General features: G+C 47.5%; 1 protein-coding gene across 1 annotated transcript; it reads left to right on the top strand.

Moving 5' to 3' along the window:
• The first annotated feature begins 226 nt into the window (after positions 1-226).
• LOC119372505 (regucalcin) lies at positions 227-24,381 on the top strand. Its single transcript, XM_037642982.2, has 5 exons — positions 227-401; positions 10,476-10,670; positions 12,071-12,280; positions 15,882-16,028; positions 24,002-24,381. Exons 1-5 carry the CDS (start codon positions 245-247, stop codon positions 24,193-24,195), a joined length of 903 nt encoding a protein of 300 aa, XP_037498910.1. The 5' UTR covers positions 227-244; the 3' UTR covers positions 24,196-24,381.
• Positions 24,382-24,921: the final 540 nt, after the last annotated feature.

Below are 24,921 nucleotides of genomic sequence, written 5' to 3'. Positions count from 1 at the left end.
ATTATATTCGAGTGAAAGAACAGGGCATAGCAGTAAACACAAAAACACTTTGGTAAAAGTGGTGGACAGATCTGCAAAATGAAACATGGGTACAGGTATCAATAATAGTGTCTTCAATAGATTAACAAGATAACAAATATATTAAAACACTTTGCAAAGTGTGGCAGTTCTTCTGTAAGTGAGCTAACTTAATTCGAGAGCAACGTAAGTCAGCACTTTCCTCTTATCTTTCCAGCTTGCGAAGATGAAGCTCGAAGTTGCCAGCACACGGAGGAGCCTTCTGGGCGAAGGGCCACACTGGGACGAGCGCAGTTCGACGCTACTCTTCGTTGACTGCCTAGGCCGCCAGGTAGTGCGCTATGATCCCGCCTCCGGCTTGGACACGCAGGTCACGCCTACGGGTAAATATTGGGCGCGAGGCCCACCACTGGAGACGCGGGCGCTGCAATCGCTGTGACTGCAGAGAAAAGAATCTGGAGATAGTGAAATGCATAAGCACCGATATTAAAGAATTTGGTCATGATGCCGAAATAATCCTTCTAGGGGACATGAACGCTCACATTCATGACCTTGACGGATATTCAGACACCAATGGCAAGTTATTGCTAGATCTCTGCGAGCAACATAGTCTTGAGATAGTTAACGTGGGGCCTAAGTGTGAGGGGCAGATCACGTGGGAAGTCGGAAACAGGCAATCGAGCATTGATTACTGTCTCATGACAGAAGGAATATATGACAAACTTAGAGACATGAGAATAGACGAAGAAGGCATTAACAGCTTGGTTAGTGATCATAAAGGCATAATATTACAAATGGGATATAAAACTGAAAATAAGAACATAGAATCAAAGTTTGGGAGCTCGTATCTAAATGACAAACAAATAACAAATATAGCCGCAAGAGTCGAGGAAAAAGTAGACGAACTACCAGGCAAAGACTGGAAGTATAGTGAGCTGCTACATGTAATCACGAAAGAAATGGAAATAGAGAAGAAAACTATTTGTTGGAAAGGAAAGAAAAAGCCAAAAAGTTGGTGGAACAAAGAAATCCGGGAAGCGATCGAGATGCGACGTCAGGCATCACGGGAGCACAGACAGGCAAAAAAGGAGAAGCGGCCACAGGACGAAGTTAACCAAATATGGGAAATATATTTAGAGCAAAAATCCATTGTGCAGAAATTAGTCGAGGCAAAAATTAAAGGTGAAAGTGAACGCTGGATGACAGAGATTCGCGAAAAGAAGAAGGCCGCGCCTAGGATATTTTGGAGCCACCTAAAAGCGCTGGGTAGGAAGTCTGTCACAATGCAACAACATATGGTAGATGAAGGAGGAAATAAATTCGAAGGATATGAAGCGCTAGGTTACATTCGAAAGATAACAGCCGATTCGTTTAAAAAGGTCCCCGAGGGGATTCCCCCGGTGAGTAAAAGTACGCAAAGGAGAGCAACCGACGAAGATGTAGTACTAGAGAATTTCAATTGGAAGAAGGCCGAAGGAAAAATTCCTAAGCGCACTTCTCCGGGCTTAGATGGGGTTCCCGTCAGCCTCATTAACGAACTCGGACATAACACTAAAGAAGCACTGCTGAAAGCCGTAGAAAAGTGCTTACAGGAGAGGGAAATACCAGACAGTTGGCGAAAAAGTAGAATGAACTTAATCTATAAAGGCAAGGGAGAAAAAGATAACATTCGCTCGTATAGACCCCTAACAATTACATCGGTGCTATACAGGTTGGCGATGCAGGCAGTAAAATTAAAAATAGAAGCGTGGGTAGAACAAAATGATATTTTGGGAGAACTTCAGAATGGATTTCGAATCGACAGGCGGTTAGACGATAATCTGTTTGTTCTTACCCAGTGTATAGAAATATCTAAAATAGAAAACAGGCCCTTATACGTAGCTTATCTAGATATCACCGGGGCGTATGACAACGTTAATCAGGAAATTTTGTGGGATATATTGAAGGAAGTGGGCATAGGTGACGACTGTGTACAGCTTTTGAGAGAAATATACCGAGAAAATACAGTTTGTATAGAATGGGAAGGAATAAGTAGCAAGGACAGCGTTGAAATTAGCAAGGGGCTGAGACAGGGATGCCCTTTGTCCCCGCTGTTATTCATGCTGTACATGGCGAGGATGGAAAAAGCGCTAGAAGGTAGCAACATTGGATATAATTTGTCACACAAACAGGTCGGAGCGATGGTTGAGCAGAAGCTTCCAGGTCTATTTTATGCTGATGATATTGTCTTATTTGCGGACAGTCAAGATGATATACAGCGACTGGCAGATATATGCGGAAGGGAGTGTGAGGCTCTAGGACTAGGATTTAGTGCAACAAAATGTGGATTGATGATATTCAATGATCACGGAGACCATACGGTCTTAATACAGGGCCAAAAAATACCGAGGGTAAGCGAGTACAAGTACCTCGGAGTATGGGTAAATGAGGGAGATAGATATATGGAGGTACAAGAGAAAGCATCGGTAGCAAAGGGAAAGAGGAATGCTGCAATTATGAAGCACAGAGCTTTATGGGGATACAATAGGTACGAGGTGCTTCGAGGGCTGTGGAAGGGTGTGATGGTTCCGGGGCTTACATTTGGGAACTCAGTGGTGTGCATGAAGTCAGAGGTGCAAGCAGGAATGGATGTAAATCAAAGGACGGTGGGCCGCCTCGCCTTGGGCGCTCACGGGAAGACGACAAATGAGGCGGTGAAGGGTGATATGGGATGGACAGGCTTTGAAGTGAGGGAAGCGCAGAGCAAAATGAGATTCGAAGAGAGGCTGAGGAAAATGAAGAAGAGTAGATGGGCAGAGAAGGTTTTCAGGTATTTGTATAGAAAAAGCGTTGACACGCAGTGGCGAAAAAGAACTAGGAGGCTCACCAGTAAATATACGGCTGGCAGTGCGGGCGATATGGCAACAAGGAGCATTAAGCGGAAGGTCAGAGAGGCGGAGAAGACTTATTGGATGACAGCGATGGAAAAGAAGCCGGCTCTGAGTAACTACCGAAAAGGAAAAAACGAAATAAGGAGGGAAAGGTTTTATGATAATTCAAGGGGAAGCGCTTTACTGTTTGAAGCAAGGTCGGGCTGCCTGAGAACGCGTAGTTATAAAGCGAGATTCAGTAACGAAGAAGAACTATGTACATGCTGCGGGGGAACTAAGGAAACGATGGAACATGTACTGATTGAATGTGGCGATATTCACCCAGGTATACGTGTGGGCACGAGTCTACATGAAGCCTTGGGTTTTAGGGACAACAATGGAAAGCTGAACACGCCCGCGATAGAAATAAGTAAGAGACGGTTAGAGTATTGGTGGCAGAAAAGTAGAGATGGAGTACAAAAATAAATAATTGGGGGAAAAAAGGTTATTCTGCCTTAAGAGGCAGAGAGATGGACTGTGAATTTATATTTTTTGTTATAATAACATAGATTTAATCAATGTAGATAAGGCATTAGGACAACATGAAACAAGGAAGTTTTTTTTCTTTTTTTTTTCTTTTTTTATCCTTCGAGCCTGGTGGCAGACATGTCACCGCCCCGTTATAAAGGGGACGCTCATAGCATCCATCCATCCATCGTGCAGGGTTGGATCACGTGACCTCGCCTCGCTCTGGCGAAGGGAAGCGGACGGTTGAATTAGCTGTTTTTAACCGCAATTTCGCGGCGTTTTCGCTTTTGAACAGCGTTTTTTTGCTTTCACTTCTTGTGTGTGGACCCACAGAGACTACACAATCCGCTAAAGTGCAGTAAATATATTGGCGGCCTGGTACTTTTCTGCTCCGTGCCACAGTGCACTACGTACGCGAGTGGCCAGGCGTGAGCTTTCACTTTTACCACTACCCTGTTTTTCACGAGCATGATGCCTCCGTCACCTGTCTTTCTTTTTCGTTATTTCAAGTTTATGGTCTTAAAATGGACACCGACCACGAATATTTATAAGAGCAAGACGTTCCGGCTCCCGCACGGGAGCCTTGTTCACAGTTAAAAATGAATGCGCAAACAGTTCGGTTATGTATGTTTAAAATATGACGTAGGCAACTTGCTGACATGTGTGGAAAGTTGCCGTCATGACGATTAAGCGTGTGCGCCGTTGTCTGGATTGTCAGAGATTCAAGATAAAGCCGAGAAGTCCAGTTCATTTCTCTTTCCGTTACCTTTGCCTTCTGCCAGTGTATTTCGTGGCCAGTTGCTTCTACGTGTTCGGCCAGCGGGTTAGATGAAACATTTCTTACGTCATACATGTGCTGTCTGAGTTTTTGCTGAAAGTTACCTGTCTCGCCGATGTACCTTCCACCACAGTTTGCGCCCCCCCCCCCCCCCTCGCGTCCATTTTAATTGTCCTCGTGTCTTTTCCCGACCACACGGGTTTCCTTCAGACTCTCGACTTCAGCCCATTGGTTTCTTTGCTTATATATTATTTCTGTAAAATGAGCCCATAGTCAGTGTCACTTGTTCTTCTCTATGTTGTTTTACGCTACAGGCGAAAACATGGCCAGCTTCAAACACTGATTCACCTTCTAACAGTAGCCGCGAAGTGTCATACCGCTTTTCAATGAAGCTTTATAAATGCTGGACGCTGGTATTTTCACTGCAACATAAAATTCCCATTTAGACCACGGTAAGCTACACCTTGCAGCATGGCCATTTAAGTGTGAAAGTAATACGGCTGGCCAACACACGGTGCATTTGCTATAGCAATCGAGCCCGATCGGGACCGTATTTTTCGATCGCGATTGGCCCCTTTCTGCAAGCTGGACAACGGAGTCAATCGTCGAAAATTTTCATCCCGATGTGGCTCGGTAGCGATCGAAGATGCACCGTACGTGTGACAACCTTCGAAAATTCGCGTAATGAGAAGCAACAGATAGATATTAAAATCGTGCCACAGACAAACTCATGTGGCACGTTATCTAGCTAAAACACTGAATGAGCCGTGCGTGTACATATGGCTCTCGTGCATGTGTCTCCAATCATATGAGACAGGTTGCGGCTGCATGAATCTCTAAGCATACTGGATTGCTGCCCACAAAGCGGAGAAGCCGCTGTCATCGTGCGTCATAGGGCTATGTGTACTAAACAGGAACGTAAATTTACCCATGCTTGTCGTGTCAACCGCGGCTCGTTATTATATGAAAACTTACAATGAATGACGTTGCACAGTTGCCCGCATTTCTTGCAACAAAAAATATGTTTCTTTGCCGCATGCACGCGCTAAAGCCCATTCGGCGCAAAATGATTCGTTACTTTTTACAAAAGCAGCGTGCGCAGCCGCCGCGGTTTCCATATCGGTGGCCATAGCAGACGACGCCGGCAGTCAGGACGCTGTCTAAGGCATTATGAAGACGTAACATTTTTTTATGAGCAGTTATTTAGCATTTCGTACAGTCAGTGATGAAGCTGCAGCAGTATTTTACTGATTTCGTTGAAGTGAAGTACAACAATAATAATAAAAAAGCAGACGCGAAAGCGGCTGCGGGCTGAGCGGGAGAGGGCCGGCGGAGCAATCCAACCGTGCACGTCACAGGGATGGCTCCGCATGGCGGCGCCACGGTATGTCCTCGCGCCCAATACACTGGTCGAGTCGAATCGCGAACACGCGGCGCGGTTGTTCCCGAGCACGCCGATAGCGGGAGTACCGAGCACCCTAGAATTTGACTACAAAATTTACTAGATTGACTGTGCCGCTACGATAGCTCAGCCATCATGCGAATGATGGGTAGCGCATAAATTTGTCTAATCTTCGTGCTTGCGGCTGTGAACGTACACGTGGCCATGTTTAGTGCTGTGTTTCTGCTTTTCTTTCGGATAAAAGAATGGCTCGTTGTGAACCTCGTGAGCTGATTTGAATTGGTGAGCCTAAAATGGTAAAGTAGATTGTGAGGATAGGTTTCCGAGAAGCTTACCCTACGAGCGCGACGGGGACAGGACGCAACGCTAGTGCGTCGACTCTCCGACACGGCACAGAAAAGGCACTCGAAGCAGGTTGTCAACAAACACGGCTTTATTAGCCCAAGATGCAGCACAGTGCGACAATTGCGGGCTTGCAGGCCGTATGGAGAAACTCCGCAAAACCGATCGAGTGCACTTGCCTGTGGCGCTACGGTTACCACAGAAAGGGGCACCACCGAAGCACGCGAACGATAAGTCGTCCGCAAACCCAGCGCGCGACTCCCTCGTTACCCTCGTTGCGGGCGCGCAGGCGTGCGAGCATCTCGCGTGGCGTTCTCTGCCGCGGCCAGCCAGCGCCAGACAAAAGCGAACACATGTGGACAGGGGGCTGTCATTGGCGACCAACGAGGACCGGCGTAGCACACTGGCGTGTTCTAGCATGCCATGCGCAGCGGTGCCCGGATGTCCGCGCGCCGCGAAAGGGCGACGCTTGGCATGCACCGGGCAAAAAGGCCTGGCGTCGTCGCCAGTCGCCATGGCCCCGGCGAGCTACACGGCTGTGGAACTGGCAGGACTTCACCTGGCGGCTGACCTACTGGCAGAGGACATCCCTGCTGAGCCGGTTGCGGTCCTGTGTGGCAGCAAGGCGGCCCTGCAGACCCTGGCTAACCACGGACGTGTCGGGCGGACGGGGAACCTCCTGACAAGTACCGGGCCCTCGCCACGTCCGGGGCGTTCGTCTCCTTCCACTGGCGGCCCTCACACGTGGGCATAGACGGCAACGAGGAGGCGGACACGCTTGCCAAGGCAGCACACCTGCCTGGAACCCCCATCTCCGGGGACGAGGGGGCCAGGGACTACACACAGGATCGCATCAGGAAGCTCCTCGTCACAGTCTACCCGGACCCAAGGGTGGCCAAAGGGGGGGGGGAATAGGGGTGGAAGCTTCTGCCCGAGACGGGCCTCTCTAGGAGGGAATGGGCCACCCTGCTGAGACGGCGAACCGGCTGCGTGCGGACCGCCGCCACGCTAAGGGCCGCTGCGCCTCCCCAGCCTGCAGCCGCTGCGCGGACTCTGAGACCCTCAAACGCCTCGTCTGTGCCTGCCCTGGACTGGCACAGGAACGCTCGAGGGTTACCACAGCCTACAGGAGGCAAGGCCTAGCTGCCTCCACACTGGAGCACCTCCTCTTCCCGTCTCGCCCTCATCTACCACCGCTATGGAGCCTGGTGGAGTTCCTGGACGAGACAGAGATCGCGGCCTACCGCTGAATGCCCTTGCAGTCAGCGGTAGACCCTTGCCACCCCTAGCCCTGGCTGCCGGCTTGCTGTTCTGCAGAGATGACCACGACACGACACCCTTAACACTTCTAACCCCTTTTTCTCCCACATCCCCCCTTCCCAAGATGCTGCACCGTGCCTCTTATTATGCTGCAGAAATAAACGTCTTTTCTTTCTTACAACCACCACCACCAACACGGCCGCCATGGTGCCGTTTAACGGCGGTTCCCGGCGCTTTGAGTAGGGCAGCACCAGCATCGACATGGCAAATCTGGCCAACTCGGCGAATGGTTTTCACCACAGGCGTCCTTACAGGAGTGAACTTTATACCAGAACGACTGCGTGGACGATATTTGCTCCCAGTTAATGGGGGGGGGGGGGGGTTGATCTTGCTCCACTGGTTTTGAGTTTTTTCTATTGTTTCAGGGGTTACTGCCATCGCTTCCAGCAGAGGAATCAATGGCTCCTTCATGACGCACAAAGTGTTTTCGACCGATAAAGGTGATGTCTTCTGGAGAACCGATGCATTCGAAAAGTCGCTGTCTGATTTAATCTACTAGCATGGTAATAAACCTTATGCAGCTTTCTCGCATCACAACTTCATCTGCGAGAGAACCCGTCGGTCTTCTCAGCCTTCATGTCGTCAACGTACGTCTCAATCAGGTAGCCCGAATATGGCTTGGGGTTCAAGTGGACCTCATGTCTGGGCGTCAGAACGTCCATCTGCTCTGTCGGAATTACGACATTTTGAACCAAGCTCGAAAGCAAAGTTATGAGGTCTTTCAGCAGCTTTGTTTGATCCATATCTTTCACCCCGAATGTCTTGTTAACCTTCTGAACAACTGTCAGAATCGGTCTGAAGAATAGCAAGTACCCCAGATCGATCTTGTTTTCGTACATACCATACAGCACCTCTGCCGTGCAGCACTTTTCAGTGCGCCTCACCATCTCGAAGGGCGTCTTCAATTCGGTCCACTGGTCTACGATCCGTGATACAGCTATTTCGAGGGATAGCAACCACGTCCTGCACGCTTGCACAGCCTTCAGTCGTTCATCGCCGTCATTCATCAGGAGCTTCTTGTACGCAATTTCTCGAGCAGGGAATCTTGCGGACCAGTTGTACGTTTCGCTTATTAGGTATTCCAAGTTTATCGACAATGCTTCCGCCGTAGCAGCCGACGTGGCTAGCTGCAAAGAGTGGCAGACGCAGAAAATCAGTACGTCTTCGGGAGCCTCAGCCTTCAAATTCCGATTAATGCCATTATTCATTCCTGTCATAATGCTCGCGCTGTCTGTCCCTATGCCTCTCATCCTTTCCAGTTTAAGACAGCACTCTATCAGAGTGGATTTCACGGCCGCCACAATTCTATCTGCCGAGTACACCTCCAAGGTGCACAAGTTAAGGAAAGTAGTCACGATCGTTGATTTGGTGACACTGTGATAGGTGATAGAAATGGTAAAGAATTTTGTGACACTGACGTCGGTCGACTCATCAATGATCAAGCTTAATAGCTCTCCCCAAAGACCTGGGCCAGACCTGCCTTAGAATGTGGGCCAAGAACGTTCTTAATCACGGAAGTGCACTTGGAGCGGCGCATTTGACACGCTCTTGCAGCTTCGCCGTCAGGCAATCGCTTCTTACAGAGTTGGTAAAAGTCATCGGCAGTCGTAATTGAACAATGTTCGGCGATAAATAGAGCAGTTCTGCTCTCAGCGGCATTCCCTGGTTGGACTTGCCTTTTTTGTATTGAAGCCCAGTTCTTCTGGATCGAAGAACTGCCAACCAGTTCCCCATGCTTCTCGGAGTTCGAATGAGCTTTCAGGTCCGAATATCTGCTGCCAAGTTCACAGCCGCAACTTGTTTTCTGTCACCAGACGCTTTGCATTGGAGCCATTTGCTGAGCAAGGGATCCTTCAATCACTCCGTCCTGAACTGCTGCGAATATACCACTTTCGGCATAACTCAAGAGGAAGGAGAGTCAGTTTACACAGAGAATAAACAGAACCGTTTTTCGACACAAAGCAGTCGGACGTAGTTCCTTTCTTCTCTGCAACTTCGAAAGCAAAAGAAACAAGAACAAAAAGGGGGTGGCGGCTTCGCCAATCGCATCGCTTTCCGCCGGGAGCGGGCTCGCTGTATGCACCGCAAGCGGCAGGGGCTGCGCCGAGTCCACGGCTTGAGTGCATCGCAGCTCGTCCGTTTTGTCTTGCCTAGAAAGCGATCGCCACTTTGAAGCTTCACGGATCTGTTTGTTTGAGACGGTTGCAGTAAGTGACCAGGAGCACTCCTACCCTGTTGAAGTTAAACAATTTCTGCATTTTTAGAGGACAGAGAAATTGTTCTTTTTTTCAGGGAGACGATATTGAATCGGTGCACTGCGGAGGCATCCGCCAGAAATCCGCCATGTACGAAAATGGCCCGTCAAAAAATCCGCTAGCCGCAAAACAAATTTTTTTCCCGTCAGAATAAACTAAAATCTGCCAGATGTAAACCAAAATTCGCCAAATTGGCATCGCTGGCAACAGATGACTCGTGTGAATCTTTTTCCGCGGCGACTGTACATTCATTATCGCACACGCTGCGTTCGCGCCAATAGCCGACAAATATCACACAAAGGACCGGCCATCTATGTAACAACGACGAAGTCAAACAAGCCAACTGTATATATGAACAGTCCATGCAAGCATGATTAACAGTATTGCAGTTCGGCACAACAATTATCTTGTATGCAGTACTACGCATATTCACCCTGTACACTTTCTAGACAATGTGCTGCTTCCAGCAACAACCATGGTGGAACTCGCACCATCTAAATCTCCCTATGTATGTGTTGCAATGCGACCTCAGTTTCCAGCTGATACTGTCTGTTTCTCTATTTGCCTAATTAGCGCCGGAAAAAAATTTGAATATTATGCCGACACATTGCTCTGCCGTGCTCGGAGCTGCTCCATGTCACCTGTTTTTTTACAGGAATCGAAACCCGCTCTCTATAGATGCATTCTGAGACGATCACCATTGGTGACACCGTCACTTGAGACAGATTTCTCGAGACTAGCGCCGGATGCACTTTACCCGTCGACAGGTCACAGCGGTTTGGCCAGTGTGGCGTTGTGCCAGACGGGCTAGAACGGCAAGCTATATACATCGTGCCCATGGTGCAGGCCTATGTCATGAAATCACGCGAAAGTAACAGTTTCGCCAAAAGAGATCGCTCATAATATGGCCCCTAGTGCTAATCACCTCCTCAGCCGTTGAAGTGCTGCGGGTGATTCGTTTTGAACTACCTGCTTTATTGCAGAAGGGCACATCGGCAACGTGATCCCTTTTGCCGAAGACAACCACCGGCTGGCTCTCTGCATGGAACGCGGCCTTTATCGACTTGACCTGGGCACCCGCGAGAAGCAGTTGTTGGTAGAGATGCACGACGCTCAGTCGCCGGTGAAGTCTAGGCTCAACGACGGCAAGTGCGACGCGCTAGGACGCCTATGGACTGGTAAGAATTAAGAAAACTTCCGGTCATAGAGTTTCTTAGAATAATACCTAGAGGGGAATCTGGCGCTAGTGTCTACGCGGGCTCCTTGAGTGGCGCTTCAACCACCATGGGAATGATAGGAAGTACAGGCTTCGGATTTGCTTCGGATGGATTAGGTTCTTGAGATTCGCGACGCTCGTTTGCCGAGTGTAAAACGAAGCGAAGTTATGAAGTTATTTCGAATTAAAACTTGCTTCATTCTTTTGTACGTAAAACTTATTGCAAAAAGTTTGCGTGACCGTGAGATGGAACTGAAACCTGGACAAATTCAACCACCAGGGTATACGCATTGCTCTTCAATTGTGTTCCAGATTTGGCATCACAATATAATGAATTATTTTCTTTACAACACTTAAAACAAACGCGCTTGTCTTTCCCTCGAAAGTACGCATTATCTATTTATGGAAATAGCAGTACCATGTATACAGTGAGTGAGAAACACTTAACGTATCATCTGCTGCGACGCCAGATGCGTCTGTCCAAGTGGCCTGTCCCCAACGCATCTCTCGTTTTGTTGTGAAGTCGAGTCAGAGGAGCGCGACGGTGCGTCTACTTAGCTTCGTCGTCGTTTTGCAGTCGATTTGAAAGAGTTTTGATAAGTGGCGCTTATCACAAAACGTGAACTATATGCAATTTCCTGCACTTGCATGGGACGCTACATCTATGCGCGGCGGTGAGTGCACGACGCTTTGCTGAAATTGTCAAATACAACCTGTAAAGCTGCAACGTGGCAGCAAACCAAAAACCTAGCGGTCTACAGCCTCTTTGAACAACAAAGACACTGGTTGAGTGCTTTGCAACGCACCCACTGCCCACGCCTCGCAAAGAACGAAACTGAAACTGTAAAAAAAGATCCGTAGACAGTTCGCTAGCTAACAAAATCCAATCCGAAGCCTGTACTTCCCATTCCCATGGTAGTTGAACGATCGCAGCGCCAGTTTCCTCTCTAGGTTATTGTATGAAACTCTATGCTTCGGGTGATTCGTAACTTGGGCCGTATTGTGCCGTACCACGTGATCTCCAAAGGGACTTTTGGTTCTCTTGCGTGTATAGTGGCGGTGGTGTGACCGATGGTTAGAGACGTCATTCTTTTTCCTATTCTGCAATTTTGACATAAAGGACAGAACATTTGAATAGGGCCACCACGTTGGTACAGTGGACGCAATGCTTTTCTGCTGACCTTGAAGTCCCGTTCCCCTAGTGGTGACATGTCGGAAAATGATACGAAACATTTCCGCAGAGAAACTCTTTCAGAGTGGTCTAAGTGATGCGTAAGGGTAGGCATTTATTTTAGGTTTTATCCTTTCCCAGAAGGTTGCTTTCGGGCTGCATGCTGCTGATTCTGACAATGACGACTGCAGGGTCGATGCCCTCTACGGGAGTGCTGAATCTGATACCAGAGAAGAGCAATTTCTGGTGTTACTCGAAGGGACAGCTGGAGCACAAGTTAGACGGGGTGACCATCTCCAACGGCATCACGTGGACGAACGACAACAAGATCATGTTCTACGGCGACTCGGTGCCCGGACTGATCTACGCCTTCGACTTCGACCTCGCCGTTGGGGAGATTCGTAAGTACTTGGGTTAAAAAAAAATTGGCCGCGTATCTGCGTGCTTCGCTGCAAATGTCGTCTAAAGACGATAGAAGAGGCGCTGCGTGAGATATGGACGCCATCTGGAAATACGTCGGGAAACATCAGTGCTGTGTTGCGGGCTGGTAGTCCCGGCGCAGCAGCAGGCGAAGACCGGCGGTGACGAACGCGACCGGCGGGGACGCCAGCCAGCCCGAACACGCGGTTTGGCTGAAGCATAAGAAACGTCTGCACTCAACGAGTACTCTCCACACACTCTTTTATTTACACGTCGCCTGGGTAAAAGGAATGCCAGAGCGGCGCCCCATGGCATTCGTACAGTGCAATACAGAACCGAAACACAACAATGAGCTCGTGCAGAGGGCACGGAGGAAGTCAAGTTTAACGCGCAGTCGCATTTTCAGCGCAGCTTAAGAAACTAGGGTCTTTATAATTACGTATGTATGCATTTTCTATTAAAGGAACACACCACCTAATACTTGCCTAGTGATGTTGCGCCTCAGATATGCGTAATGTTTGCTTTTTGATCAACAATGTACACAAGTATGAACCTAGTCAGCCGTTCAAGATGTCTGGCCCTTGGGCAAGTGGTTCAACTTTAGCCGAGTGGCTGAATCGAGGGACGTGCCGACAAACAGAAAGACAGACAGAAAGACAGACCAAAATTTCTCCGTTTAAGTATCCCAAGAAAGACTATCGTCTTTAAAAGAGCTCAGCTCGATCACGTTAAACACGTGCGCTAGACCATGTTGCGCCGTGTCTATCGAGTTGTGCCGCGCTAATCGTTATGATCGGAAGCGTCAACTTCTTGGACAGTTGATGCATCATTGCGAAATCGCTGAGCGAAGAAACGTTGCGCACGGGATAGACGCCGACTTTCAAGTGAAGTTGATTGAAAAGATTCCAAGAAAGCTGAGTGGGCGCGATGCGTCGTCACAAAGAAAACTAATATGTAAATGCACTGCAAAATTGTAATGCACTAACGCCTTGCCAGGTAACAGTTTTTATCCGTCAGTGCGACTTAGGGTATGATTGCGTGTCTGATGGCGTGTGTATTTGGCCAGCCTCGACATTAAGCACGAGTCATGCAGGAAGGAATGGACAAATAGTTACACTCAGAAGTTGTCAGTTACAGCAACATCACGTAACATAGCTGGGATCTCTGGCATTCTATGACATAACGTAGGTGGCAACATTGTATTGTCTAAACACGACACTGTATATGCTGGATGAGCGTCTGGTTTTGAAGCCAATCAGTATATTACAACCCGCCAGACAAGCACTGCGAAGACAGCTATGCGACGCTGTAAAAATTACACTTCTGGACGGTTGTCATATGCTGAGTAATAACAACTGCGCTATCACACGACTCCTACTGCCCGTGTTGTTGCCTGACCAACGGGAGGCCAACCTGGGCCACCAAGTCACTTGTTTGTCGGTACACTTCGACTGCAGAATAATGTCCCCAACGGTAGCTAGCTTCTGCAAAAATTTATGTTCTAAATCTGCTATCTACCCTGACTTAATTATACTCTGCCAACATATTTACCACAGGTATATATGTTACTTTTATCCCTCTATCGTCACCAGACCAGTGACGATGCATAGTAGTCGTTGCTGGGAATGGAAGGCGTTGTGGGTTCGAATCCTGGAAGTCGATTGCGTCGTACCGTCATCCGAATGTGACCCGCCGCCGATGGAGTCGGTGTGAGCTCCCACGCTGTCCCGCGAAGTAGCGGTTGATGGTCCGGGGTCAGAGGAGGGATCCCGTGCCTGCCCGAGGGCTGCTCGCTCGAATGCCAGCCACTCGAGCCGGAAAAGTGTTCGACGGTTGTTTGGATACAGAAAAGATCGATGTGTGCATCAGCTCAGGTCGAACACGAACGGGATCGTTGCTCCCCTGCAGAAATAGTCGCTTCGGCACTCGATTCCCCACGGTGCTGTGCGATGGGACCTGCAGGGGGCCAGCCTCCACACCGCTCCTGCTTTTAACTGGAAAGCTGTTATGTTGACGCTCAGAAATTCGTGTGGGATTCATAATTACCTTTCAAGAGTGATTTTTTTCTTTGCCATATTTTCGGTTATGATATCTTCATGGGCGTTTTACATACACATGAACAAAGTGTCACAGATTTTCCGACAGAATTAGTCTACCGCGTTTCGTCGCACACTGCCACAGCCATGGCCTCCGGCTAATCTCGGACAAACAAGCAGACATAGAAAGAGATAGAAAGACACAGACTAAAAAAAATAAGATAAAGAAAGAGAGCAAGCATAGCCATGTATAGGGTTGGGAAAGAGGCAAGGCAAGGGTTGGGAAAGAGACAGGCGAGAGGGTAAAAGCCTAGCCAAGCCTCGGGCCCTCGGCTAGCTAGGTGTAGGTGCCCGCCAGATCTGTAGTGACCCAGCCCTGCGCCCCCCCCCCCCCACAATTTTTCGATTTTGCATGTGTATCTATACACGCACACGTACAAACGCACGCACGAACATAAAAAAAAGGATGGTTGAACCCCTCCCGAAAAAGATTTCTGGCTACGCTTCTGATTGCTGGGTATGGAAGGCGTTGTGGGTTCGAATCTTGGAAGACGGTTGCGTCGTGCTGCCGTCCGAAAGTGACCCACCGCCGATGGAATCGGTGTGAGCGCCCACGCTGTCCCGCAAAGTGGCAGTTGATGACTCGGGGTCAATCGCTTGCCTGCCCGAGGGCTGCTCGCTTGAATGCCAGCCACTCGAGCCGGAAAAGTGTTCGACAGTTGTTTAAACTACAGAAACGATCGATGTATGTATAAGCCCAGGTCGAACACTAACGGTATCGTTGCTCCTCTGCAGAGATCGTGGCGCCGGCACTCGCTTCTTCGCGTGGACCACCCCCCAAGGGGGGCCAGCTTCAACACCACTCCTGCTTTCAACTGGAAAACTGTTATGTTCACGCGCACACATTTGTGTGGGATTCATAATCAACTATGTGAAAACATAATCAACACTGGCTTTTTTTTTTCATCATTGGCATTTGAACTCCAATGATGGCGGACGAGAAGTCGCGTTAGCAGATGCAATATCTCGTTTAAGGAGCCTATAATCGCACCAGGCGACACGCCATACATGGGAATAGTGTAACTATTGGGCGTTTTAACGCTAAAACCCCCTCACCACGCTATAATTCGTCATCATCATCATCATCCACATCATCAATAGTCTTCACAGCTTCTCACGTAACCTCTCAAGCTCCGATGATGATGGTTGCGATGATGAAATAGCCACACTGTATGATTTTTGCCTTCGAGTCATCTTAAGCGCGAGACAGACGGTACGATTTTCCATGCGATGCGACGGCTGACGTGGTGGTGCGGCAGCCGGAGTGGTGACCTTTCATAGCATCGGACAGCCACCATTCTGGCTTCCGCACCGCCGCGTCGGACGTCACATCGGAAGGAAAATTGTACCGTCTGTCTCGGCCTTTAGACGAATGCATAAGGGACCCTGTGAGTTTTTTTTTTTTTTTTTTTCGGTGAAAGTACCTTGCGTTCATTTATTCGATCTCGAATGTGCCTAAGCTCGCAACCGTCATGTGTCCGCACAGGGAACCGGCGAGTACTGGTCGACTTCAACAAGAAGCCCGGCTTCCAGGAACTGGGGCTCCCGGACGGCATGACCATCGACGTCAACGACAAGATCTGGGTGGCGTGCTTCGGAGGCAGCGCCGTTATCCAGATTGACCCAGAGACGGGTAAAATGTTTTAGCCTTTGTAGGGCGCTGCTAAAGATATGGTGGAGTGGAAATTATGTCTGTAAAGAGAAGCCCTCCGCCATCTTACTCCGGGCGCAATAAAACGTTAACATGCAGCGAAGAAAGAGCAGCATTTGTCTCACACGCCATACGAATTTAATAACGGCAATTTTCCCGGACAGATACTGCTTAACAGGTGTTTCCTCAACGTGTGTTTCCTTAACCTCGACAGCGAAAGTTTTGTTTGCGACTTTTTTACTGTAATTTGTAGCTTTGTGTCTGGTAATCCCGAAATTGAATCATAAATACTCTAACGCAATGTATAATTGATGCTAGCGTCGTTAATTGAGAACAATGTTGGGTCAGTTCGAAACGCCCGCCTAAATAACATAAGAAACTAGCGCCCCACAGCGGGACAGCGCCCAAGATCACGTGCACTCAAAGCGCATTTTTCAAATCCCCACTCCCCCCCCCCCCCTTTTCTTAGGAAAAAAAACATTCCTGGCAGAAGCAGCCAGAACCATGTTGAGAGCAGCCTGACAACTACCCCAGCGATAGGGGTGACAAACAATAATCTTCGCCGGTTGCCAGTCGTGGTATTGTGCGCGCGCCGCAAATCTTGTCTGACGTAACAACATTAGCTTTACTCGTGAAACGTCACGCGGGGCCTCGGTCTACGTCATACGAGTAGCGATGTCGCGAGGTGCTGCCAACTCAGATGAGCACTCACGCTTACTTTAAAACAAAATTAAGATATCTTAAAGCTAACGTCCGGCACTAATATTCGGCCGGAAGTGCCCCCCTATACAGGACAATCAGACAACACAAACATCTTGAGGTTTCAATTTTGGTGTCAGGGGTCCTTTAAGAAGCCTCACTGTCTTGGCAAATTTCGGTAGAGATCAAGTTACCAATACTCATCCAGATATATTACTTTTATCGGTAACAGCGATATCTTGCTTTACATTAGGCTAGTGTTTACGCGAGCGGAACAAAAGCGCTTTATCTCTCACCGGGTATCGCACGAGAAGGCCATGTTCTTGAGGTAAACTACAGGCAAATGCTGAATTTACATCTGCTGCGAAAATGTTGTGAAAGATTCCACCCCAGAATTTTTTTTAAACCTCCTTGGCTGTACTGTGCGAAGAACATAGAGGTTCGCCAATGCAGTCATTTGCTCGTTGAATGTCCTCGGAAACGCAATAAGACAGCTATGTAATCGGAAGCACAATGGACCAGCGCCAACGGACGACACATTTAGAATAAAAGACAATAGGGATTAGCTTGTACGTATACTTTTTAACGTGATCGTGTCACCGGAATACCGGATTTCGTTTACCGTGTTACCGAAACGCATGTTTTAGTAAAGTTTTAGCTCCCGGGCTGCATCCCCATACGTAAACGTTGTACGTTCGTAAACGTATACCTTTACGTAATCGCAAACAACTAAATGGTGATGATAACTGCATTTAAGCGATGTTTAATTTAGACAACAGTGAATTACCGCTGCGGCAAAAATATAAGAGATGTTTTTAGCATGTACAGTATCGCGTTATACGCAAAGGGGTGTACGAATGTCGGGTTACCGGACGATGGTGTCGACATCTTGCGACGTTTCGTGCAACCACAATCATGGACACCTTTGTTTTCGCCTAGTGTTTTCGAGGGAAAAACGGATTTAAAAAATCCACGCATCTCCACGAAGTGAATCATGACCAATGGGCGAAGATCTGAGTATCGTATGGGTGAGTAACCATACGTTACCCGAGCGTTGCCCCTTGTAATGTAAATTGAGTGACATACAGTGACATAAAGTGACATAAAGAGTCGACGACAAAGATGGTCCGAAGGTCCATAATGTCTACGTTGAAGTCGCCGACTAGTATAAAGGGTTTGTGCTTCTAGGTGTTTTATATTGTTCTGTCACCAGTATGATTGAAGTTCGTCTATTGTAAACCCTTTCTTATTCACATGCACACATATATGTTTCGACTATAGCAACGGTTTTCGATATACCATGACAGCTGACGGTGAGAGTCAACGACAAAGCTAGGTCCTAAGGTCCATAATGTGTACGTTGAAGTAGCCGACTAGTATAAAGGGTTTGTGCTTGCAGGTATTTTATATTGATTCGCCACAATTATGATTGATATTGGCCTATCGTTAAACCTGATGTTTCACTTTTACACGGTGCTGTGTAAGCACGGACACGGACGTCAAACGGGTGGACGGACAAGCTTCAGCCTTAAGGTACTTCGCCCCTAAAAGGCAACTCATTCGTAATGGCGCCCCTGCAAGGCATATGCACCAGAGTAGAATGCGCCACGTTTCTACAAGAACAATTCTGCGCCACGGCCGGTCTGGAGGCGCGCGCTCGCTCCTTCCTTTACGGCCTGCGCACGGGGGGCTGTTGCTACCTATGGCCGCAATTTCGTGGGGGCGCTCCGAGCCAACTGCTCCCTAACTCACTCCCGGCCGTTGCGGAGGCTAGCGCGCGCTGGGAGTGCTCGGCTGCCGACTTATCGTGGCGCTTTCTGAAGTTACTCTATATGGTATTCATGGTACCAATGCAATAGAAACATCGTAGCAAGTATATATGATGACTCTGGTAAATTCTGCTTTACAGAAGTGGTGGCGCAGGCCGCTCATAAACCCGCTTCTGTTGCTCGGCAAAGCATCGACGCGGTTATAACACAGCCTTGTGTTCTTTTTAGGTTTCTGTAACTTCGAGAATAAGTGAGAGGATGAATATTGCATTTGGTTGAGGAAACGGTTTAATAATGGTTTAGGAAATGTTTATTTCAAATGTATGTGCCGGCCGTCGCTGTACTTGAAAATAACAAAATTGCACATTTTTTGTTGGAGGCATCTTAATTCGGGCTTTAATATTGAAACAAATACTGCAAAAAAGTGAAAGTCACTGCATAATGGGGACGGCCACGCTGCAGACGAAGAGGAAACATAAAAAAAACTTTCAGAGAATCCTTTCAATGGGAAACAGAATGTTTTCCTTGGTACTACAACGATATGCGCACGGAGAACTGAAAAAAAAATCACTGCTGGTAAAACACTGTAGTGACGATCACAGTTTAAGGAGTCAAGTCTGTCACAGCCTGATATGCTTCCGCGAGGGCTTGTGAATAAAACCAGAAGGCCTGTCATTCTGATATGTTAACTTTTTGGTGTAGTTAACAAGAAGAATCCGGAGAAACTTCTCAGAAATAACATGAGCCAGCACTCTCGCGTGACTCTTGTCCACACCTTCCGGACAGTCCAGAAGTGGCGAATCTTCAAGGTATGGCTCAACAGCCAATTGCAGAGTCTCGAGGATTTTTGTTTGAGGAAGATATTTGACTGCTTTCTCGAAGAACGTCACAATTGTGTCCAGCATTGATAGTAACTCCGGCTTTGAGTAGTGTAGATCATAGGCTTCTTGCTGACAGAGAAGATGATACAAAGGACTGCTCGTTTTGTTTGTCGTCACTAGCATGGCGCATGTTTCGCAACCTACATCAGTGATGAGTTTGGCAATGTAACCACCTACATACACCAAGCCTGAATAGGCAACAGAGTTCGGTGGTTTGCGAGGAGGTTCTCGCAGAGCTTCAAGTTCCTCAATAACATCTTCCGGAATAGACACCGCCGCTTATTCAATGTTTTCGTCGCGAATGCCCATGTCTTTTGAAGGTAGCGCCTTTTCCTTGACAATGTGGGTCAAAGCAGCTGTGACGGCTCTTGCGTCTGGCGCGTCATTGCCCTCGCACATTGATTTTCCAAACAATGCCTCTGTAGGATCACTGTTAAATTTCTTCGTGAGCACATAGTTTACTCCTTTTCTCAGAAGAAATCGGACTGTCTCCACTGTGGACTTCGTGGTGAAAAGCAGGACAGTGTACGTCTCGTCTGTAAAGTTTCCAACGCCAGCGGCGACAGAAGAATCCTGGATGCGCTTAATGTAGCCTGAAAATTCATTTTCCAGCCACAGCAATTTAAGCACACGGGCGTCAGGCATTTTCGCCTCCATCGAATATAAGGTGGTCGGGTCTTAAAAAATATTGTTGTTGCTAGTAGCGCTGCGTGTGCGTCTTCTATTCCCGAGTGCCGATAAAGGCAGACTGTCCCCACACGCACCTGTACTTCCTTCACCGCTTGCTACAACCGAAAGAAGTAATTAGCACGAGAAATTGGCCGGGCACAGCTGGTTTACAACACGAAGCGCATGCGGCGAAACGCGCTTTGGGCGGTTGGCTCGCGACGCCCTCACGCGGAGCGCGCCGTCGTGACTGTATAGAAAAAGTTCCATTGTACTCCCGGCGGCTGCTCAGGCCGTAAGGGAAGGAGCGAGCGCGCGCCTCTAGACCGGCCGTGTCTGCGCTTGCCTGGTACATCTCGGCCCAGCTAGATGGCACCACCTATCCACCCTCTCAGGGGCTTTATGCCTCTCACATTTACGGCTTCGGTATTTTAGGTCATTAGGGGCTTTTAGCTTGCGCGTATACTTCTTCATGCTACCGTGTTACCGCGAAATACCGGATGGCGTTTATCATGCTTCCGGAACGCATGTTTTAGAAAAGTTTAAGCCCCGATACGTAAACTTTTACGTACGTACGTAAACGTATACTTTTACGTTTGCGCAAACCACTAAATGGTGATAATAACTGCATTTAAACTACATTTAATTTAGATAATATTGAACTACTGCTGCAGCAAAATCATAAGAAAGGTCTTTGCGTGTACAGTATCCCGGTATGCGCAAAGGGGTGTTGGAATACCGGGTTACCGGACGATGGTGTCGATATCTTGTGACGCTTCGTGCAACCAGTCATGGACACGTTTGTTTCGCCTACTGTTTTTGAGGGAAAAGTACGGCAGATCCCATGCACTGTGGTAATCGATGTAATGCGAAGCAGACGGCAAAGAGCTGATACATCGCCTTGTTGTTCTTTGAGGCAAGTGAACTCATTCATGCCATGGCATCTAGTTCACTATATATCGCATGTTTGCCATGCATGTATGCATGCATGTACAATTCGATATGTACCATGCTAATGAAACGTACATTCTGGAATATACAAGACATGACCTGTCATTTATGTTCATCACGAACTCGTGTCATGCCATACCAACTTTGGTATACATCCAGTCAACAAAACGGCCGGAAGCGCAACATGGCAGTGCCATCGAAATCATGTCGTACATGACATGCATGTCATGACTTTCACGTTACCGCCTCTCATTTACGTTCGCCATACAGTCGCATTGCACAATACCAGTTTTGGTGTATATAAAGCCAGCTAAACGGCCGCGAGTGCGCCATGAGCGTGGCATGTAGATCATGCCGTAAATTATGTGCATATTATGATTTTCAAGTTACTACCTGCGATTTATATTCGCCATACAGTCACGTCGCGCAATACGAATTTTGGTGTATATAAAGCAAACGAAACGGCTGCGAGTGCGCCATGAGCGTGTCATGTAAATCATGTCGTACATGACTTGCATGTCATGATTTTCAAGTTTCCACCTTTCATTTACGTTCATAACACAGTCGCGTCACGCAATACTAATCTTGGTGTATATCAAGTGAGCGAAACGGCAGCGATCGGACAATGAGCGTGGCATGTAAATCATGTCCTACAAGACTTGCGTGTCATGATTGTCATTTTACCATGTGTCAGTTATTTTTGTCATACAGAAGTGTCTCGTCATACCAGTTTTGGTATGTATCCATTCACTTAAACGGCCGCGAGCGCCCCGAGACCATGTAATGTAGATCATGCTGTACATGGCTGTACATGGCATACGTGTCATGATTTGCACTTGAGGACCTGTCGCTTATGTTTGTCATGCAGTCTTGTCACGGCATACCAATTTTGGTATTATCAAAAAACCGAACCGGACGAAAGAGCCCCAAGACCGTGGCATGTAAATCATGCTGTTCATGACATGCATGACATGATTTTCATGTTATGACCTGCCATTTATGTTCGTAATACGGTCATGTTATGTCATACCAATTTTGGTATACATCCTATTAACGAAACAGCCAGGAGAGCACAGAGTCGTCGGCGGCCAGATAGATAGATAGATAGATAGATAGATAGATAGATAGATAGATAGATAGATAGATAGATAGATAGATAGATAGATAGATAGATAGATAGATAGATAGATAGATAGATAGATAGATAGATAGATAGATAGATAGATAGATAGATAGATAGATAGATAGATAGATAGATAGATAGATAGATAGATAGATAGATAGATAGATAGATAGATAGATAGATAGATAGATAGATAGATAGATAGATAGATAGATACGCTCAAAGTCGCAGAAGCTCGCTATGAAATGCTGACAACTCATTTGTACTTATACCGTTGCAAGGTATTTACACAGAAGTAGAATGCACGATGTTACTAACGATTTCGTGCAGCCGTGGCGCATTTCACCCGCCCACTCGCCCAGAACGTAAGCAGCGTCATCCTCATAATTTCTAGCATCACCATCATCACTTAGCATCATCATTATATCGAACGTCATCGTCATCATTTCTAGCATCATCGTCATCATTATGTTTTATTTATTGCTTTACTTACTTCTGCCCTCTGGCCGCGTAACCTGCGTGACGCCTACTACTACTACTACTGCTACTACTACTGCTACTACTAATACTACTACTACTACTGCTACTACTACTGATACTACTACTACTACTACTGCTACTACTAATACCAGTACTACTGCTACTACTACTACTACTTCTATTACTACTACGACGACGACCACGATGACGACGGCGCCACATGGTAGACTGAGACGGTTTCGCTGTAAAAAAAAAACAAAAAAAAACATTGAAATCTTTGAAATCATTGAAAACATTGAATGCATGGTGATGTCCATGCGCAGATATTTCGGCGCGAAATTTCAAAATTGAGATTTATAACTCAATTTCTCCTCTGTTAGTAGACCTGACGGCCCAATTAACGACAGTAGAGTTTATAAGGAGCAAGTTATGCGTTTGAATTGATTCATTGTTTCACTTGAGTGTTCCTTTAACTGCGAGTTGCGTGAAATGTTGAGTGGCAATTTGTAACCATTGTTGCTCGCTTCTCCTTGAAGGGGTCAGCGGGACAAGAGCGGGCTTGACGTGAATAGAGAGAGCGGATCGATATTGTGTCATGGCGGTTTTGTTGCATCCCGATTTCTGAATTCTGTATGAGACCTCACCATAAGCCGCTTCTGTGCGAAAATATTTATGCGGAAATCTAGGGTTAATCGAAGCAACAAAGCATTTCGAGACTCATAATTTGCCAAGTTCTGGGCTTTGTCCGGTCGCAGTCATTCAACAGCTTATGGAGCATGTATGTACATACATGACACGTAAGATAATATAGGATACATCAGCAGTCAATATGGTTCTTATTGCTCAATGCTAGAACCACACATGGATGTGTTCTGGAGGCATGGCTGCCAGCAAGTTTTGCATCGTTTCTACCATGAACATCCGGGTACATGACTTGGGACCCATATATGAAAGTATGAAGTCGCAGCTCAGCAAGCAGAATTCTACAACCAGCTACAACAGTCCGCTGAAATCGCATGTAGATATTCTATAGACATTTCCTTTAAATTGCTGTGGGCTTTCATAGGTTAAAAACATATTTACCTTGTGTCACTGTGGTCGCAAAGCCTTCTTTCAACGTCGCCGTCAAGTTTACATGCACTGGTATATTTTTTTTTCTTTCTGCGGGACCCGAAGGTCGCATGATGGAATCCCGGCCGCGGCGGTCGCATTTTGATGGAGGCGAAATACTAGAAGCTCGTGTGATTCGATTCATGCTCACGTTAAAGAGCCCCAGGCGGTCGAAATTGCGGGAGCCCTCAACTACAGTGTTTCTCATAATCGTATCGTGGTTTTGGGACCCAAAACCCCAACAGTTATTCATTTCTTTTTTTATTATTTCTGCAGCCAAGATCCTGACCAAAATAGACTTTCCGGCCAAGTACACCACGTCGTGCTGCTTCGGGGGCAAGAACTACGACGTCCTGTACGTAACGACAGCCAGCTTTAACCCAGACGCGAAAAGGCCCGAGAATGGCCGACTCTACAGGGTCACGGAGCTGGGAGCAAAAGGCAGGGCAGCCTACGAGTTTGCCGGTTAGCAACGCTTGGCGTGGTGCAGACAGAACGACGCCAGAACCCGGCCTCCGTGATTCCCAACGCACATTCGAATCACGGAGGCCGTGATTGGCTGTGGTTAGTTGGCATATTGCAAAATCGACTGAGACATACAAAGCGCTACTTTCAACTGGATCTATTAAGTGAGGAAATTCGAATAAAAGCATACTTCTATGCGGATTTTCCTGCTTAACAAATCGGTTCTTCACAGTCCACCTTTTCAATTGACCCACCGGATAATGGGTACAACCCTCGCTTCCGGCCACGTGCTCGGCAGAAGGAATTGCACATCGCTTGGGAGGGCATACACACTGCGGGAAACTGGCCTGGCGCGGGACCACGAGGCCTAAAACTTCTTGCTTTTCTTGAAGCATGTTAGGTACTGACATGCTTGAAATGGTGCAGAAAAAACACGCCGGGTTTATCATCTCGACCTACTCAAATTCTGTACTTGTCACAAGCAGCAGGTTGTTCAGCACACCGCACTCTTCAGCAATCACCTTCTCGCTAGTGCGTCCACACCATCCTCATGAAATAAACGTTATCATTTAAAAGGGCTGAATGTTCGACGAGTTGGTGCTTGGACATTGATATCATCTTAAGTAACGCTACAAAACAGCACAACAGAAAAAAAAGAACATAGGCGCCTGTGTTCGTCTTTTCCTTTCTGCTGTGCTGTTTTGTTGCGCTTGTTACGACAATATCCCTTG

Source organism: Rhipicephalus sanguineus, chromosome 10 (assembly GCF_013339695.2).
Source record: "Rhipicephalus sanguineus isolate Rsan-2018 chromosome 10, BIME_Rsan_1.4, whole genome shotgun sequence".
Taxonomy (NCBI): domain Eukaryota; kingdom Metazoa; phylum Arthropoda; class Arachnida; order Ixodida; family Ixodidae; genus Rhipicephalus; species Rhipicephalus sanguineus.
The sequence above is the reverse complement of the archived record's forward strand: the minus strand, read 5'-3'. Positions and strand labels throughout refer to the sequence as shown.